At 43.8% G+C, this 20022-nt stretch overlaps 1 protein-coding gene across 3 annotated transcripts in view; it reads left to right on the top strand.

Moving 5' to 3' along the window:
* Positions 1-273: 273 nt before the first annotated feature.
* Positions 274-20022, top strand: part of TNFAIP8 (TNF alpha induced protein 8) — a 47799-nt gene continuing 28050 nt past the window's right edge. The window contains exon 1 of one of the 3 annotated variants that reach the window (XM_081213928.1): positions 274-607. Coding sequence is in view for 2 of the 3 variants with exons in the window: in XM_081213926.1 (XP_081070052.1) it covers position 855 (1 nt within the window). In the remaining variant the exon portion in view is untranslated. Of the gene's footprint in view, positions 608-634; positions 856-1042; positions 1082-20022 lie in introns of those variants that run through there. The other 2 variants (XM_081213926.1, XM_081213927.1) reach the window with 2 other exon arrangements.

Here is a 20022-nt window from a genome sequence, read left to right as displayed (position 1 = left end):
GCACACAAAATGGGGTAGTGGGGGCCTTGCAAAACGAGGCCAGATGACCTAGTAACATTGGTCGTAGCTGGGGGGAGCCACTTACCCCCCCTCCAAAAAATCAAGTAAATAAATAAAAATACTTAACTAAAAGTAGACATTGTAGAAAGATTTTGACAGATTTTCCTGAGCACTTGGGGTCAAAAGAAAGCGATTTAAACTGCCATCTGCCATGGATGCTTTAGCTGAGATTTCCTGCCTGGCGGGGGATTGGACTAGATGACCCTTGGGGTCCCTTCCAACTCTACAAACAGTTGAGACATTTCGTTCCGGATCTGATAGACAAGAGGATGATGACAGACGGGCGTCCTGTGCCGGTTGAAGGAACAGGAGCACAGAAGCTCCCAAAGGCGGGGCACTTCAGAAAGGAGAGACACGTGTTTCGCATTCCCGTTTCTTTACAAAGGGGTAAACCACGGAAAGAGAGAGAGAGAGAGAGAGAGACCACGGCTCTCTTGCGCCTGAGACACGCGGCCAACGAAACTCCCCTCTCCCGCTGGCGAGCAGTGGCCAACGCCCTGCCGCCACTGAGGGCGAAACCTCACGCGGCGCACCTTTCAAACCTCCGGTGAGACCCCCGCCCCCAAGCCCTCTCCTCCGCTCTGCGATTGGCCCGAAGTCTCAAGCCCCGCCTCTCCTTGTACGCCTGTGGGCCAAAGCTCTTTCTTTCACCCGCCTGTCACTCCGAGCCGCGCTGTCTCGCGCGCCCCGGGGAATTGGGAGAGTTGTGAGGAGTCGTCAAGGTGCTGCTGCTGCTGCCGCCGCCGCCGTTGGGTTTCCCCTCCCCCTCCCAACGGTTTCTTCACGGGCTACACAGTGAGTGTGACGTCGTGGCCGCGACCCTGGAGGGAGGGGTCGGGGTATGTGAGGGGGGGGGTCCTTTATGACGAGAAAGAGAGAAGCAGCGGCAGCTTCTCCCCGCTTGTGAGGGAAAATGCTCTTTTTAAATAGTTTACGGTGTGTTGGGGGGGGCGCTCTGAGGGGAGGCTTCCCTTCTTGGATGGGGAAACGTCTTAGACTTCGCTGAGGAATTCGTGGGATAGTCAGTAGTAGACACACACACACACACGCAGAGAGAGAGAAATAAATAAAAATAAAAATCACAGGTTGCCATGTTGGTCTTATTCGAAAACCACCCCCAGATGACGCTCACATAATAGTCATGCTGATAGGGAAACATAGCAGCCAACTCCTAGGAGCCAGGACCCCTTCACCCCTCCCCAAATAAAATATTTGAGGGGCCAGCCCCTCCCCCAAAGTTGATGGACATTGCCATTCAAATTGTGTGTTTGTGTGTGTGTTGCACCATGTGACCAACTGTGCCATGCAGGGCTTATATTGATTGATTGATTGAATTTATATACCTCCCTATACCCGGAGGTCACAGGGCAGTTCACATATATTATTATTTATTGAATTTATATTCAATATATACCTGCACCCCTATTATTATTATTATTATTATTATTATTATTATTATTATTATTCATATACCGCCCTATACCCAGAGGTCTCAGGGCAGTTCACAGATATTATTTATTGAATTTATATGCAATATATATCTGTCCCCCATTGGCACCCCAGTTGGAATACCAAGGAGAAGTAGGACTGCAAAAAAGGGGGTGTGGATGGAAAGCTGGAAACCTTACAAGCTGAGACTCTTCATCTCAGGGGTCGTGGGCAAAATATTCCTGCACTGCAGGGGGTTAAGCTAGATGACCCTCATGGTCCCTTCCAACTCTATGATTCTGCAAACTCCTCTTTTTTGGAGGGCGGGCGGGGGAGAGAATAAGACGCTGTTGCTCCTGCAATCCCATTGAGCAATTGGGATTATTGGAAGGGGCGCCTCTTGTTGAAGTTGACTGTCTCCCCAACTCTCGCAGGTTGGGTGGCTGGGTCAGCTTGTGTAGCTGTGCAAGGCATATTGCGGCAGCTGCTCTGGAATTTCCAGAGGCTTGCAGTCCCAGAGCCCTTTCTATTCTTTTCTCTTCCTTTTTCTGGGTTCATTGTGGAGCTGGCCTTTAAAAACACACACATACACACCACCTTGAATGGTGGGTTTACTTCTAGCCTGTTGTTCAGTGCGCTTAGAGAGGCTTCTAAGTGTGGCTGTAGAGGTCGCTAGGATCTAAGCAACTGCACTGTGTAAGCAGGACTGCAGCCTTAAATATATATTAAATGTACATTGTTAAGGCTATTTAAGACAAATGGATACCAATTTAAAAGCTTCGGGGGTTGCCATTCTGTGCTGTACTATCTGTCCTGCCTGCTGCATTTGTACACGCAAGGCAGTTCAAAAGACAGTTGCCAAATAATAAGAAGGGCCATGGCTCAGTGTTAGAGCAAAGCTCCTAAATTGCATCTCTGGCATTTAATGGTAAAGCTGGGATAATCCCCGTCTCAGACCCCAGAGAACTGCTGCTCCCAATCAGTGTAAATAATACTGAGCTAGATGGACCAGTGGTTCAAACTGATTTAAGGCAGCTTCCCATGCAAATAAATGCAGCCTTTATATCGACCAGGGATGTGGGTGGCGCTGTGGGTTAAACCACAGAGCCTAGGACTTGCCGATCAGAAGGTTGGCGGTTCGAAACCCCGTGATGGGGTGAGCTCCCGTTGCTCGGTCCCTTCTCCTGCCAACCTAGCAGTTCGAAAGCACAGCAGAGTGCAAGTAGATAAATAGGTACTGCTCCGGCGAGAATTTCTGTGCGCTGCTCTGGTTCGCCAGAAGTGACTTAGTCATGCTGGCCACATGGCCCGGAAGCTGTACGCCTGCTCCCTTGGCCAATAAAGCGAGATGAGTGCCGCAACCCCAGAGTCGGCCATGACTGGACCTAATGGTCAGGGGTCCCTTTACCTTTACCTTTATATATCGACCATCCCCAACTTGCAGTTCAAGCTCCCATTATCTTTGACTGTTGGCTTTACTGGCTGAGGCTGATGTTTTGGCAGCCCAAAACCCCTGGAGGGCACCAGGTTTTGGGAGGCTTCTGCGGCTTATATACTAGGGATCCTCCAGATGTTGTTAAACCCCCCAACTCACATCAGTCCCAGCCAGCATGGCCAGTGATCAGTGATGATGGAAATTATAGCTCAGCAACACCAGGAAAGGCACATCTTCCCCATGTCTGCTATATATGCAAGGTGTGTGTGTATGAGAAGAAAGGAAACAAATGCCTTGGGTTTTTTATGGGTGCAATTAGAAATTTACATATTCTGTCAAAATAAACTGCATTTTGATTTCTAATTTGAGCAAGCCTAAAAGCAGGAAACAATATTAACCTATTCTAGAAATTAGACAATAATGCATATTATTGATTAACCTCCCGAGAACAATGATTGTTCAAATTAAATTACTGCTGTGAAACTGTAAAAAGAAAAAAGGCATGATCATAATGCTTGACACATGGTGGTGTTTTAATGATCAAGTTTCTAGAATGCGAGAAATATTAAGTTTGATGGTGATTGTAACCAAAGTGTTTATTTCATGGGTTTCTGCCATGGGGAAACTGGGGGAAATAGAAGTAGAAGATACAGGTGTATCTTGCTTTATTCGTCAAAATATATTTTCTTGAGTTGTTCGGAAAGAAGATAAAAAGTAGATTAAAAAATTGAATAAGTGTATGTGTATGTGCATGCACACATCTGTTATACATTGTGTAACATGTTTTGGGTGATGTGGCTAAACCAGATTTCTCTGGTCAATGTTTTCCATTTGTAAGCAAACTAAGGTGACCAATGTAATCATTCTTTTGCTTTTCCTGCCATCTAAAGCAAATATTTGCTTTTTAATAGGTATATACTTGATACACCTGCTTTGTATGTATAATGTGTATTTGGTTGGGTGTAGTGCAGGAAGAATAGGACATGCATCCTGAGTTTGGCAATGATTCAAGTTTGTTCTGGTAGATACTTCAGAACAATCTTGTCTTGCACCTTGTACCAGACTCCTGCCTTAAACATCAGTGAAAGCACCCATATTAGAACCAAAAATCCTGCGTAGGCCAAAGTTATGTTTCCCTGCATGCCAGTAATCCAGAGCTCTGTATTTTCTTCACTTAAAAATAAAATAATGGGAAAAGAAAAGAGTAGGTACTGATACTCCATATTCTTTGTCAAGGAAAGCTAAATTCTGTGACAGTGCAATTTTTTATACATTTGATTTGTGTATATTACCTTGCTTCCACTAGTTAGTGGAGGGACAAAACATTATATAAGCCTATTGGTAACCAGAAATCTTGCTCACTGCTCTCTCATACCAGAGGTTTCACTAGGCATTATCCTTGCTGTTTCTAAAAAGAAAAAAGATATTTTCAGGATGCCCAATTTTATATTCCAGTATGTATGTATGTATGTATGTATGTGTGTATGTATGTATGTAAATTTCTATACTGCCCTTTTCCCAAAGGTCACAGGGCAGTTTAAAATATAAAAACACAAAAATATATACCATAGTAACAAACAAAAATCATACCCCCAGTATTAGGATTCCAGTACCCATCTCTGTACTTGTGAAATCTGATTTGTGAACTACCTGGATCTTTTAAGGACAATTCAAGAAAGAAAAAGACTTGGGGCAATGTAATGTGTGGCAATTGTAAGGTAGGCAAACATTCCAGTAATACAGGTTGAGGAGTTTCTGGCCCACTGCTTAGGGAAGAAGAAATGTCTGGAAAGGGTGTGAACAGCCTTATTTACATTTGAGATACGGGTAGCAATCATTCAGAAATCAGATTGAAGTTTTGCAAGATTTGGATAGATTGGAATAATTTCTGAAATAGGATGTTGACAGGAGACAGTTCAGCCCTGGTTGTAAGTTCAGCAACTACTAAGAGCACTGTGATTAGAAATTTCCTCTCTTTTGGAGCCCTGTTTGGGGGCGAACTGTAGAAAGGAGCCTGGTCTACCCGAGTAGACTCCCTCTCAGACTTAAAACCATGATTGTGCAGCAAGACTGTGCACTGAGAACAGGCTCCTCCACAGACATGTCCCTGCAGCAAGTGGATGATGGGGCTAGGTTGGTAGGGATACTGGTACAAGGCCAATGGGTGCAGCCTCTCATCTGAATGTTATTCTCATGAAGATTAATTCCAAATAGGGCTGCAGGGTGTTGATGGCTATCTCAGGGACATGGGTTCAAGCCCCAGTTTGGGCCCCCTTGCAGGGGATTGGACTCAATGACTCTCATGGTTCCTTCCTACTCTACAATTCTATGTTCTTGCCTGATCAACAAATCTATGGCTTAACACTCCCACAATTTGAGGCAATGTTCGGTCTAGTTGTCTTTCCAGCGACCATCTGGACAGCTCTCCTGACTGTTGAAGAAAGTAGGTAGCATACTTCCCTATACCAGTATACTCTTCAGAAAAAGTCTTTCAGTTACTGTTGGAATTTCTGCCTTTACAACATCAGTGATTAATTTGGAAACAACACATAATATTCAGCAGCAAATGTGTATTTGCTTCCATAGTGTGCATGTGACATGGAACTTGGGTCTTATATAAAGCCATGGGTGTTCATGCCATGTACATTTGTAACCCTTTTGTGTACTTGTAAAATATTTTAGTATGTTAAGCAGCCGTTAGCAGTCCTAGTGTATTCCAAGGTCTATTATCCTTACCACATGAACTTGCACACATAATTCTACATGCCACTGCCCAAAATGTGGTGAAGGGAGAAAAGTAAAATCTAAAATACATTACCATGATTTTAATAAGAATTGTATTTCCGGAGAGCTTGTTACAAGGGCAAATGGGTTTGGAAAAGTTATTGATTTTTCGCTTCAATGGGGAGAAAATGAACAATGACAGATAGGTCAATACTCTTATGCTGGTGAAACTCCATGTACATCATGTAGTAAGGAATTTGATAGGAAGCATTACCTTTAAGTTGTCCTTGGTAAGGAAGTTGATCTCATTTGAGGAACTGTATCCTTTGTTTTCAAAGGCTAAACTAGATGTGACTATGGCAGCCTCACCGTTCACATATCTGTTCCATTTCTGTATTTTCAAACAGCACGATGTGGGTAATATTTAACATCAAAAAGAGTTGTATAGCTGACAGCTATACCCTCACATGCCTTATCTTCCCATGGCCCACTGCTAAGAGCCCTTTCCCCCCAACCTGGTGCGCTTCTAGCGTTCAGATGGTAAGCCCCTGGAGGGTGAGTGGGAGAAGATTCAGTTGTCTTTACATGTGTACTGTACACTTTTTGCTGTAAATGTTAGCTCCCAGGTGATGTGCATAAACAACAAAAATGGATCTAACAAAGCACTTTACAAGAAAAGAAAATACAAAAACCAATAAATTTAAACAGTAACAGAAAACATTGAATACTAAGACAAAGTTAAAACCTCCAGTGTCAAGTTAAAATTCATTAAAAGCCATGCTGCCTTAAAATACGTACGCTATGTGTATGATGTAAACCAGGTTTTTCTTCACATGTGTAAAGGCACTTCCTGTGTATACGTGTTCATTTGTCTCAACACAATGTAGGATAGCAGAATTCTTGGGCAAAATCTCCTGTATGAATGGGACTACAAAATACTATGAAGTACAGAAGATTCTTTGTTTACTTCATTTTCCATTCTTCTGCATGCGCCTGTGCGCTGTCCCATCTGGCACCTGCAGGCCAGAAGATTGGATCTTTTTTCTGTTTGGGAGGAACAGCACCTTCATTTAGCAAGGTGGAACCCAGGAACTGCAGAAAGCCTAAAGTGTTTGGCTGTTTCCCAACATAATCATCATACACCCTCTTATTAAGTGGTTAACGTTAAAGAAATTTCTTCCTTACATGAACATAATTGCTAAGTTCTTGTTCACAGCTTAGACTTTCAAGATGTTGAAAAGACAAGAGTGATGGGAGCGAGGAAACTTTACATCTGTAACCTGTGCTTATCTGGGCACCTTCTTAGTGCATCTTCTCTGGGCACCAAGGAGTGTTCGGAAGTAACGAGACTCTTTCTTGGTGCTGTTTCAAGAGGTGCTTGCTGGTGGCTTCTTCAGCTACTGTGTTCATTTAAAATGCTATTATGGAGCAAGCTCTATGTGTAGCCTGTAGGTTTCGGCTAAAACTCTCCCCATCATTGATCATTGGAAACTGGCCAAAGCCTGTTGTTGTGACATTCATCCACAAGTCACCAACCTGTTTAGACTAATGGGCACATTCAGATTTCTCAGTGAGATCCATGGGCAGTATATTCACTAGCCATAAGGCAAGCAGGTAATATTAACACAGTTAAAGGGCACATTACAGCCACCCAAAAGCACTTAAGAGTATGAAAGCATGATGATGTGTAGCCTAGGAATGAGGGAGGCATCATCTGGGAAGAATCCAGAGGGCTGAATAGAGAGGCCTAGGAGGCTGATTTTGGTCCAGGGTCCCCCACCTCATCCTAAATGATCCTAGCCACCTGCCTTTGGTACTAGGGGAGGTTTCATTTAGCCGTGTGGGGTGCACTGGTGCTTTTCTTTTCCTTAGTATGACTAAACATATAGCTGCATTGCCCCCCCCCCAATTGTTGACTTTTATATTAAATTTGAATTTTCCACCTGAATGTTAATGGTGCTGTATATAAGATGGAGGAAAAACAAAAATATAATTTTCATTAGAGAAACATGAATCATAGAGACAAGTGGAATACATTTTCATAATGGTGTCTGTATTTCATATTGTCTTCTAATCTTCTGTCTACACTTACAGCAGTGCAAACAGGGCTTTCTTTGCATAGCTCCTTATTTAGATTTGCATAGCAGGTTCTGGAACTAGTTTGTGGATGAGCTGCACAAATGAATTAAGCATATAATTCAATTGGTATATGCAAAGAGAGTTAGTGGATGGCCTTCATTCTGAATATGGAAGAGGCCTTTGTCTAAACTGAACATGGTATGGTGGTAGCAAAAGAAGAATACCATTTCATGAATGAGATAAGTTACTGGACGTTAAGCTTTCACTTTGTTAATATAGAGCACTTTATTTTCATCATTTGATACTGGTGAGTGGCAAGAAGCTTAACCAAGCTATAGAAGTATATAACACTAAGCCATGGTTTGTTAAACTATGGCTTTTTTCATCATCTGAACTCTGCCCAGAGGCTTAACTATGGTTTATTAATGTCCAGCGAACTGCAGTATGAAGCAATAGTTTGTTCTTAAGAACAAACTTTGACTATGTTTTAACAATGGCTTGGTGTTCTGTCCTTAACAATGATTTGCTTGCTGCCTTGCCAAGTTCACTTGCCGCTCCAAGATCCTGTGCAATGGAGCTACCACAACCCCACCCAGTGCAGGAGTGCCTTCAAAAAGAAGTCAAGAAAATTGCCACACGAAATACTCAGTTGTATTCCTTTGTATTCCAATACCATGGTGATTCCTTTCTATGATAAGCTGGCAGCCATCCTTTTAGACCAGAGAGCCATATGTCCTTTAGCATACTGCCCTCTGGATGCTTTGGACTAAAACTCCTAGCATGACTCCAAAGTAGCAAAGTTTTCAGTTTTTTGAATGAGCCTGGGAAGCAAAATAGTGCCGCATCCGAGGGTGGATTGATGCTCTGCACCATGGAGGCCATGTGCTGAAGGGCAGGGGCAGGGCAGAGGCAGTAGACTAGTGGCAAAATTGGCATTGCCATATTTCAACTAGGAAAGACAGCAAGGCCCCTAAGAGCAAAAGAAAGTATGTTAGTACCCTGGAGAGCTCACTTTGGCCAGTACTGACTAGGATTCTCTCTGGGAGAGCTGTGGTCTCAGTAGCATGCTGATGCCTTTTAAGGACTCCTGAAGGCTGACTGGCCTAACCCACCACATAGCCCCTATTTCCTCTGAGGAGCTGTTCTTAAAGGACCATTGTCTTTTTCTGTAACCACTGGCTTCTATGACATGGAGGTGGTGAGGGATGATTTAGAGGGGCATCAACTGAGCTGGAGGGGTCCAGGGGTCGGAGAACACAGAAGATAATTGGGAGGCTGCAGTAGGAATGGGGTGTGGGCTTACCCTCTCTTTACCTGTTAGAAAACGGAGTGTGGAGAAGTGAGGAGCACTGAATTTTACATTATTCAAAATAATGGGTCAAATACTTATGAGCTTTAAAGGACAATAAAGACATTCATATTTTTTAGCATTTTATAACACACACAAACACACACACACACACACACATATATATATATATATATATATATATATATATATATATATATATACACACATATATTATAAACTATGTAGTTTACTTAATAAAGAATACTTTATTAGACTAAAATATAATATATAAGAAAATAATACATAAATTAAAATAAATCTTCAAAGAATCAGGAAGCGATCAGCTGTGACAAAATGACATATTGTGTCTTTGTCCTTTCTTCTGCTCAGTTAATATATTTTCAGCTTAGTAGTAGATTTTCTTCATGTTTTCGCCTAGTATTTAATGCATCCATGTGCATATCAGTGTCTTTTCTTTGAATAATAGGGAAATAGCTTTGTGCTGCAGATGGAAATGGAGCTATTTGAATACTTAGTTAACACATAATAACCTAAAAGACAAACAAGTTAGGCTGACTTCTAGAAAGGTTTCCCAGAATAAATAGGCAAATAAGTAGTGAAGTTGTTGAAAGAATTACATGAACTGTATGTGAAATAACATTTTGCCCCCTAGTCAAAAATTCACAAATGAATGGGGGAAATCACTGTGGTTTACATGCAGTACGGTTGCTCTAACAAAGGAAGGCTCTTTGATTCCAGCAGAGGTTGTTGTCAGCCAAAAAGGAAAGGAGGCTATTTTCACCAATTTGTACTCCTCCTCACACCATTTCCCATGCTATTCTAAAGGAACTGCCAAACTTCTGGAGAAGGTTTTGGGAGGTGATCAGTGCTGCTAAAGGAAGGGTGAAAATCACATTCCTTCTCTCTTCCACTGATAAAACCTCTGCTGGAACAAAGAGTCTTCTGCCATGGTAGAAGCTTTCTGATTATTTTATGTTAGAGAGCGTTTGCCTTTATATTACATGAACTCCAGCTTTTGTGTAAGCTGCTACAAGTGGTCTGCACGTCAAGCACCCCTAATCCCTCTGGCTTTATGTTAGGCCTTGCGTTGTCCAGACCCTTGTTTATTTATTTATCTACTTTTGTTGATCGTGTTTTTCCACTGGCTGATGCTGGAGGATAGTTTTTGCAGAGAGCTAAACTGGGAAAGGCAAACAATATAGAGCTTACCAGTGTGTATCTATGTATATGCCAGAGGGATGAACATCATCTATTGATACTAAGAGAAATGCTGTAGTTGCATACTTTCCAAATGAGGTCAGAGAAGCGAATCGTGCTTTCTCTCTTTGATTTTACTGCTCTGTAATTAGTGTTCTGCCCTCCATGTTGCCATTTGTCTGTCAGGTATTCCTTTAACATTGAGTGTGTCTAGCACTTTTGCTATGCTTTCGGCAAATATTGAAGATGCACCTCTTTACCCTCTTTACCTACACCTTAGATGTGTATTTTCAGGACCCACCCTATTCATGCAACTGTGATTTGTTTTAAGTATTTATATGTCTGAATTTTATATTATTGCAGCAGCAGCCCTCCTAGACTTGTTCGTGAAGGATGGGTAATAAATTACATAGTCTAGAAAAGTAGTATGCAAATAAAGTGACAGTGACCCAGTTTGAATGTCATGCTAAACCATGGTTTATTGTTATGTACTGTGCTTTTTAAGCAAAAAGGTGCCTTTACTCACCATGAAATTGTTACAGTAAGTGCCACACTTTTAACATGGGGGGGGGGGAGATGTGGATACTGCGTACCCTTGAGTACCCACAGAAGAAATACTACTACTACTACTACTGCTACTAATAATAATAATTTATTTATACCCCGCCCATCTGGCTGGGTTTCCCCAACCACTCTGGGCGGCTTCCAACCAAATATTAAAAACAATACAGCATCAGACATTAAAAACTTACCCAAACAGGGCTAACTTCAGTTGTGTTTTAAAAGTAAAATAGTTGTTTATTGCCTTGACATCTGCTGGGAGGGTGTTCCACAGGGCAGGCACCACTACTGAGAAGGCCCTCTGCCTGGTTCCCTGTAACCTGTAAAAAAGCATGGGTTACGTACATGAGCTACAGCAAACTCCAGACTTCTTAGCTCTCCACCTCTCTTCCTGCCATATTGTTGGGTGAAGGAATTTAAGCAAGCCAACTTCATAATCCATAACTTGTTAAACCATACTCCCCAGTTTGAAAGAGATGAGAAGTGATTGCTTTTAAAAAGTGAAACTAAAAGCTTCACATAAAGCATAGGAACCTGGGAAGCTGTCTTAAACTGTGTCAGACCTATGGTTCATCCAGTTCAGTATAGTCCACACTGACTGCCAGCAGCTCTCTAAGGAGTTCAGAGTTCAGGTCTATCCCAGCCCTACCTGGAGATGCCAAGAATTGAGCATGGGACTTTCTGTATGCTGAGCAAACACTCTACCACTGAACCTCACTGTGGCTCATGTGTGATTTGTTGTGATGTGCAAATGTGGCCAATGAGAACCTTTTAGTAGGACCAGCATTCTAACTGGTCCTAATAAAGGTAGAGGCAAGCTTTTGTGTGTTTTCGACTCCTGACTTCAAATTAAGCTCAATATAAATAAGAGTTTGCAATGAGAAATGCATGAACAGTAAATTGTACTGGTTATTATTTCTGAACAATAACATAACACATAGGTGCCTATGTGTGTGGTTTGCATTTGTGTACAAAGTATAAGTCAAGAGATAACACCTCATTTGTAAGAACATGAACTCCGCAGCATAACTTAACATTTTGCAGTTAATATCTCAATTTGTTTTCTTGAATGCTCAGTGACCCAAATGCCCCTCCCCTGTTAATGGGCCAGTGTGTGTGTTAGTGCTCAAAAGACCACTAAAATCCAAATGTTATAATGCAACAATTCTAGTCTTGCTCTTTTTTGTTGTTGAATCATTGTACTTTAAGGAACACTTTTATAGCAGGATCCTTGAAATCATTAGATGAGCTTACAAAACACATCACTCCTCTATGTTTTCACTCCTCTCTTTCCTGTGTTCTTAAGAGTCTTTATGACTCTCCCTTTTAATGTTTTCAGAATTCACTCTGTGACTATTAGATGTTTGAGCAGTGATACTATGGGAACACCCATGTTGTAACATGACTCATATTTGTTCTTATTTGTAAGGAGGCTTAAATTCAGTTGTGTCATTCCTACTACTTGGGATGCATTTGCTTATTGTTGTTGAGCAAGAACTGTGATTGCATTCCAGCTTACTACATCAGTTTCCACGTAAGATAAATGCCATGGTCATGGTTGCATCAATACTAGGCTGTTCTCTAACTGGGAACAATCAAATATTGCATCATCACTGGGTATATAATTCTGCAGAATAATTTAGAATAATGTTTCATCTCAATCCAGATAATATGGAAATGTTGACAAAGTTTCATCAGTTTGATCAGAGATTTGCCTGTTCTGTTCACACTCTCTCCACTTTTAATGATAACGTATGCAGCTTGTGTTTGCTTCTAGATGTAGAATTGCATATCCTGGTGGCTGCTAAAGCTGAAGTACCTTAAGTACTTCAGACTGATACACCAATGCACCAGCTGGTACAGTAGAAGGCAGAGTCTTCTGGCCTCTTCCATATATGCTTTGCTTCTTCCCAAGCCTTAAATGATTAGGGCTGAACAGTCAGGGTAAGGAAAGTTTTGTAGCTAGGCTGGGGCCAAGGATAGGGGATGGAAGTGAAACTTCCATCCCAATGATGATTGTAGATAGGGAGACATACAGAGGTGGGTGAAAGTATATAAGTGGGAGAGAAGGGCTAATTACATCAAAGCCCTTTCCCCCTCTGCTTTGACTGCTGCACTTCAGAATCTGGGAGTGCCTATCAGCTGTTCTCATGGCCTGGTGGTAGTGGTGGTGATGTTAAATGATGGGTCTGTCCAGAATAAAACATCCATCATCCAGAATTTGATCATGAAAGAGGGAGCTGGCTTGGCATATATAGCTGAGACCTGGACAGATGAGTTTTTGTGGTGTTGGGGAAAGCTTTCACTGTAGTTTTAGGGGACTTCAGTATGCGTGCTTTTCACACAATTACTCCTCACCATCACTGTTAAGCATGTGTGTCACCTTGGTACTCCAGTGACCTGTTGATAATAAAACAGGAGGGCTACAGGCACTCCAAAATCTAGTGTCCAGACTTGAAATTTCATCCATCCCCATCCCTAGCTGCTTATGTGTATCTCCCTCTGTGAAATCACCTATGCATGAACAAAGGCTGTGTGTCTAACAAATATCTGAGAAGCATTGCAAGCCTGTTTAAAAAGTGATGAGTTTGAAATACTGTGCTATACAGAAGCACAGTAAGGTAGCTTCCCTGAGGAGTTTTGAAGCTAAACATCTAGAAAAATAAGTACCACCTTCTATTTCTTTGTTGACTAAACATATACTTTGTTTGCTGCTCAGATGTATTTGTTTGCACTGTGCATAAGCTTTGTTACATGGCTATTGGAATAATCTGGTTTGAACAAGAAGGAAGCAGAATCCTAAGGTCAAATGTAACGGCTGCAAAATAGCTTTTCACTCTGGTTTTTAGCACACTTGGATTCAAACCATTTGGGATGAGGTATCGATACGAATAACAAACTTAGAAAGTCTATCAAACTATATATAGGAAAGACTTGATGAAATTTTGACTTTTCTTCTAATACTACTGTAGACTAGTATTCAATGCTAGTCCTACTTTGAGTAGACCCATTGAAGTTAATATGCATGAGCCCGGCTTGGCTGGGGAGGGCGGGATATAAATAAAATTTATTATTATTATTATTATTTAGGTTCACTAATTTCCGTAGGTGTGCTCTGGGAATGTTTTAGTTGAATGCAACCCATAGTAACTTGTGTCAAACTTATCTAATTCTTCTCTCCTGTATTTTAGTGAATGTGGCCATAAAATACATTGATATTTATGTTCATGGATTTGTGTGATTATGTGGATTGCCTCCAATAACCTTGTTGAAAATTAATCGTTTTAACTGATATAGTAAGAATATATACATATATACCTATACCTATACCTATACATATATATATATATATATATATATATATATATATATATATATATATGCAGGTTTTGGTGTTTTCGGGTATCTTCCCGTGTAAGAGTTGGGGTGTCTAGGCGACGTTTCGACGAGGTCTCACTCGTCATCTTCAGGCTGGTGCTTTCGGCTTCTTGTTACTAGAACAGAGCAGGATCTCAGTGTTTGAGTTCCTATAAATACTGTTGAGGGGGTGTGGTGTATAGCCTCCAACGTTCTGGGCAGAGAGGAAGTTCCCAGGTTATTGTGCCTTTTCTTCTTTTGTTCATTAATTACTTGAGGGATATCTTGAGTGATTTCTTGAGTGATATTCTGAGTACCACTTAGGAGGGTCATTAGGTGTGGATTAGTTGCTAAAGCTTTCGTGTCTTGACCTCTTGAGCTTGTGAAGAGTTTTTCTGAGTTTTTCTGAGAAGAGTTTTTCTGAGAAGATGGCTGTACTGCACTTAGTTGTGCTCTGGCTTGGCTTCGTGTATAGGGGCGAGCTGTGGTTTTGTGCCCTGTGCCAGCCAGATCTGTGTAGGGATTGCAGGGGGGTGCAGCATCCGGAGGTGCCACTATGGTTTGGCTACTGGATGGTATCTGTAATTTATCTGTGGAGAGGGTCTGGGTTTGGGTCTGGTGTGGTTGATTGGAGATGGCGTTCTGTGTGCCTCTGGTTCTGGTGTCGGTTTTTGTGGGGAGGGCTAATTTCCCTCAATATATATATTGTGTGTGTGTGCGCGCGCATGTACACACCAAACGTGTAAAATTCTTGTGAAGTTTTAATGCTTCTAATGGTTGTGTTCCAACCAGCAGCAAACTTGTTCCTGTGTAAAAGGATATGGTTTCTTAGTGATGAAGTGCCATCTAGTGCCATGTTGATACAACTACATTTTCTAAAGCTTGAACCAAATTTAGAAGAATTCCTTAATTGGGGTCTGTTCACACAGTTTTAAACTGAGTCCAGATTACTGAATTATGCATTTATCTTGGGGGAAATAACTAGATCAAATCTGTAACATTAATTCTATCTAATTTCTTATGGGATTCATACACAGATACTAAGGTAAAGGTACCCCTGCCCGTACGGGCCAGTCTTGACAGACTCTAGGGTTGTGCGCTCCTCTCACTCTATAGGCCGGGAGCCAGCGCTGTCCGCAGACACTTCCGGGTCACGTGGCCAGCGTGACAAGCTGCATCTGGCGAGCCAGCGCAGCACACGGAACGCCGTTTACCTTCCTGCTGGTAAGCGGTCCCTATTTATCTACTTGCACCCGGGGGTGTTTTCGAACTGCTAGGCTGGCAGGCGCTTAGACCGAATGACGGGAGCGCACCCCACTGCGGGGATTCGAACTGCCGACCATGCGATCAGCAAGTCCTAGGCGCTGAGGTTTTACCCACAGCGCCACCCGCGTCCCTACACGGATACTACTGCATGGCAAAACTCTTTTGAAGATAAAAGCAGATTTTCAAGAGAGAGGCAGGTGCCATGTGTGTTTAAGGTTTTAAAATGAGTGAGTGCAAAAAGTAGCTGCTTGCTTCCAAGCCATTATTAGATGTCTTCTGTGTTTAGTATGCAGTTTAGATGACCTGTTTTGCATACATGCATTTCAAATGAACTTTCATGTCGCCTTATCACACATCTGTGGAAGGCAGGAACCAATTACGTTGGTTTTGAGCACATTAAAACCAATAGCTGTATGGGAATTCAACTTTCCCTTGAATAAAGCATCCTAAAAAATGTCTTCTTCTTTTTTTTAACCCAGGAGTTGTGAAGCTTCAAGTTCCTGTAGAACTCTTGCAGGGAGGTGGGACCGATTTGGATGGTCTGCCCCTGCCACTTAATGAATCCAAATGGTTTCCAAAGAGTGGTAGGGGATGCTTTATCCATGTTGATGGCCTTTCAGCTGATTCCCTGGTTGCCCGCTGGAATGTGGAGTTAACCAAGGCTATTGACTGTTGGCTCCAAAGCGCGCTCTCCGGTTGCATGGAGCCCGGACAGCCCCATGATTTTCCAAGGATCTGAGGGCAATGAAACAATCGCTGAGACGGCTAGAGTGCCGGTGGCAGATAACTCATTCTGAAGCTGACCAGACACAGGTTAGAGCTCAGTGTCGAGCCTACCAAATGGCGATAGCGACGGCGAAGAAGACTTTCTTCACCGCCTCTATTGCATCTGCAGAAAACAGCAGCAGGAGCCTCTTTCAGGTGGTTCACCTGCTCCATCGGGGCCCAGTACGGGCCACATGATCTCCTGCAATGATTTTGCAAAGTTTTTTGCAAATAAAGTCGCTCAGATTCGGGAAGAGGTAGACTCCACCGTGGGAGCAGGGCCGGGGTGGGAGAGTGCTAGAGTCCTGTCTAGTCAAGTTGTGTTGGATCAATTCCAATCTGTTACCCCTGAGGATGTGGACAGGCTGCTTGGACGAGTGAAACCAGCCACCTGTCTCCTTGATCCTTGCCCATCCTGGTTTATAAAAGCTAGCTGGGAAGGGCTGGGCGATGGGCTTCGCGGGGTGGTGAATGCTTCTCTCTGTGAGGGAGCCTTCCCAGACCTGCTGAAAGAGGCAGTCATTAAACCACTTCTTAAAAAAAATATCTCTAGACCCGGTCAATATGGCCAACTATTACCCAGTCTCAAATATTCCATTCTGGGGCAAGGTGATTGAGTGAGTGGTTGCTGAACAACTCCAGGCACGCCTGGAAGAAGCGGACCATTTGGATCCCTTCCAGTTGGGATTCAGGCCTCATCATGGGACTGAAACTGCCTTGGTCGCACTGGTCTCCTGCGGGCTAGGGACAAAGGTGAGAGCTGTTTCCTAGTTCTGCTGGATCTCTCAGCAGCTTTTGATACCATCAACCATAACATCCTTCTGGACCGTCTAGAGGGGCTGGGAGCTGGGGGCACTGTTATACAGTTGTTCCGCTCCTTCCTCCTGGGCTGTATTCAGAAAGTGGTGTTGGGGGATGAATATTCAGACCCCTGGGCTTTCACTTGTGGGGTGCCTCAGAGTTCTGTCCTCTCCCCCATGCTTTTCAACATCTACATGCAGCTGCTGGGAGAGATCATCAGGGGTTTGGGGCTGGGTGTTCATCAGTATGCGGATGATACCGAGCTCTACCTGTCTTTCAAATCAGAAACAGTGAAGGCGGTGAAGGTCCTGTGTGAGTGTCTTGAGGCAGTATGGCGGCTAACAGATTGAGGTTGAATCCTGACAAGGCAGAACTACTGTTTTGGTGTGGAGGACTCCCTGGTCCTGAATGGGGTAACTGTGCCCCTGAAGGACCAGGTGCGCAGTCTGGGAGTCATTTTGGACTCACAGCTGTCCATGGAGGCGCAGGTCAATTCTGTGTCCAGGGCAGCTGTTTACCAGCTCCTTCTGGTACACAGGCTGAGACCCTATCTGCCTGTGGACTGTCTTGCCAGAGTGGTGCATACTCTAGTTATCTCTCGCTTGGATTACTTCAATGCACTCTATGTGGGGCTACCTTTGAAGGTGACCCAGAAACTGCAACTAATCCAGAATGCAGCAGCTAGACTGGTGACTGGGAGCGGCCGCCGAGACCACATAACACCGGTCTTGAAAGATCTACATTGGCTCTCAGTACGTTTCCGAGCACAATTCAAAGTGTTGGTGCTGACCTTTAAAGCCCTAAACGGCCTCGGTCCAGTATACCTAAAGGAGTGTCTCCATCCCCATCGTTCTACCCGGACACTGAGGTCCAGTTCTGAGGGCCTTCCTGTGGTTCCCTCGCTGTGAGAAGCCAGGTTACAGGGAACCAGGCAGAGGGCCTTCTTGGTAGTGGCACCCACCCTGTGGAACACCCTCCCACCAGATGTCAAAGAGAAGAACAACTACCAGACTTTTAGAAGACATCTGAAGGCAGCCCTGTTTAGGGAAGTTTTTAATGTTTAACAGACCACTGTATTTTAAAATATTGTTGGAAGCCACCCAGAGTGGTTGGGGAAACCCAGCCAGATGGGTGGGGTATAAATAATAAATTATTATGATTATGATTATTACTACTACACAAAATACTGAACCATAGGACTTGTGAACCTTAGTAGTAAAAGGGGCTGACATGTCATGGTCTGTTACTGTGCACTACAGTGTCAATGTATTGCCACTCTCAGCTACATTACTTACATTAGTGCAATCCTATACTTACATTAGTGCAATCCTATACATGTATACTCAAGAAGCGCCTTGAATTCAATAGTGCTTATTCCCACTTAAGTGGATATAGGATTGTAGCCTAAGGGTTGGATCCGATAAAGTTGTACCATTTGCACATGGACTTTTGCTTGCACAGCAGAACTTTCCTTCCCTCTCCATATCCACCCCATCTCCTGTGGAGGGCTTGGGAAAACACCCAGAACAGGATGCATCAGTAGCGGAGGAAGGGAGTGGGGGGTGGGTGACACGGGCGGCACTGCGGCTGCAGGGTACCCTCCAGCGTATGGGCCCAGCACTGCCTGAAAATGAAGCATGGGACACATGTGGAGCGTGGCCTGTAGGCTGCCCCAGCTGCTGCCTTTCTCCCTGCCGCGGTTGCCCTCTAGCTGGCCCCTGCCCCAGCTCATGCTGCCCAGTGGGCAGCTAGCTCTGCCCCCATGGTGTCTCATCCTGTCCCTTGTGTGGGTGCTCGAGAGGCTAGCTATGGGGGGGGGGGGAGAAGCATTCACCAGGCTGGGGAAGTCGAGTGGTGCAGCCACCCACCCACCGCCGGCGCCCCTGTGCTTATCCTTCCCTAGACTTTAACGCTTGCTGACTACTTGCTCTGATGTGCGCCTGGTAGCTCTGGCTCCTGGCCTGGCGAGGGGAGGAGTGTGGCAGTGCTGCTGGTGTGGAGTGGAACCCTCTCCTCCGCCTCCTCCTCCTACTGTCAGGAAAAGCTTCAAGGAAAATATTTCAGGTGTTTCTCTGAGTTACATATTGTTTTCCCCACATTTATTTACCTACTTAACCTATATAGCTGCCCCATAGCAGAAGTACTCTCGGAAGCCAATGTGGTTTGAGTATCAGACTGAGACCTAGGTGATCAGGGTTCAAATCCCCACTCAGCCATGAAACAGACTGGGTGACCCTGGGCCAGTCACAGCCTCTTAACCTACCTCACAGGATTGTTGTAGGAGGAGGTTGGACCTTGTATTCCTTGGAGAGAAAAGGTGGGATATAAATGCAATAATCTCTTCTGTTTACCTGCTTAAAAAAGCTGGAGAGGCCAGTCAGATTGAGACATCAGTTGCCAACCTGGCACCCAGTCTCCACCAGTCGCAAAATGTACCTTGTGCCTGGCTACTTTCTGATACTGCCTGTGCATAGTGGAGAGTAGCTGGCTACACTTGCCCTGGGCCTTGAAAGGCTAAGCCAGCTGGGGAGGGGGGGGGGCCTGCCAGACTTAGGCTGTTGTGCCCATAACGCCCTATGCTTTCCAGCAAGAGTGAGGCTGTAGCATGCAAGGTTGGAGGCTAAGAAAGGGGGGGAAGTGAGAAAATGGGCAGTGTGGTTAACTGGCTTTGAAGGAAGGAAGGAGGGGCTGATGAAAGGAATGGATGGTTTGAGCTTCCTTTGAAGAGGGGGCATTAAATGAACTTAGGAGAAATCCAGTATTTATAAAATGAGTACTGATAAACTGGGAATAAAGGGGAAGCAGGGCGAGGGAAAATGTGAATGGAGGGATTAAAGAAACTGACAGTTTGTGGAGTGGGGAAAGGGTACAAGTTAAAGGGGTGAAACGAGACGGGAAGATGAAGTTGTGGATGGGTAAAACTATTTTGAGGCGCATGTGAAAGTGAAAATATAAAAGCCATCTCTGCTTAGACACAGATCAGCAAATTCTGCCTAAAATAAAACATAAACCACCATTGGATGTTCCTAAAAAGATA

The sequence above is a fragment of the Podarcis bocagei genome (assembly GCF_964188305.1).
Source record: "Podarcis bocagei genome assembly, chromosome: 11".
Lineage (NCBI taxonomy): Eukaryota > Metazoa > Chordata > Lepidosauria > Squamata > Lacertidae > Podarcis > Podarcis bocagei.
Note: the sequence above shows the minus strand (reverse complement) of the source record. Positions and strands in the feature narration are given on the sequence as shown.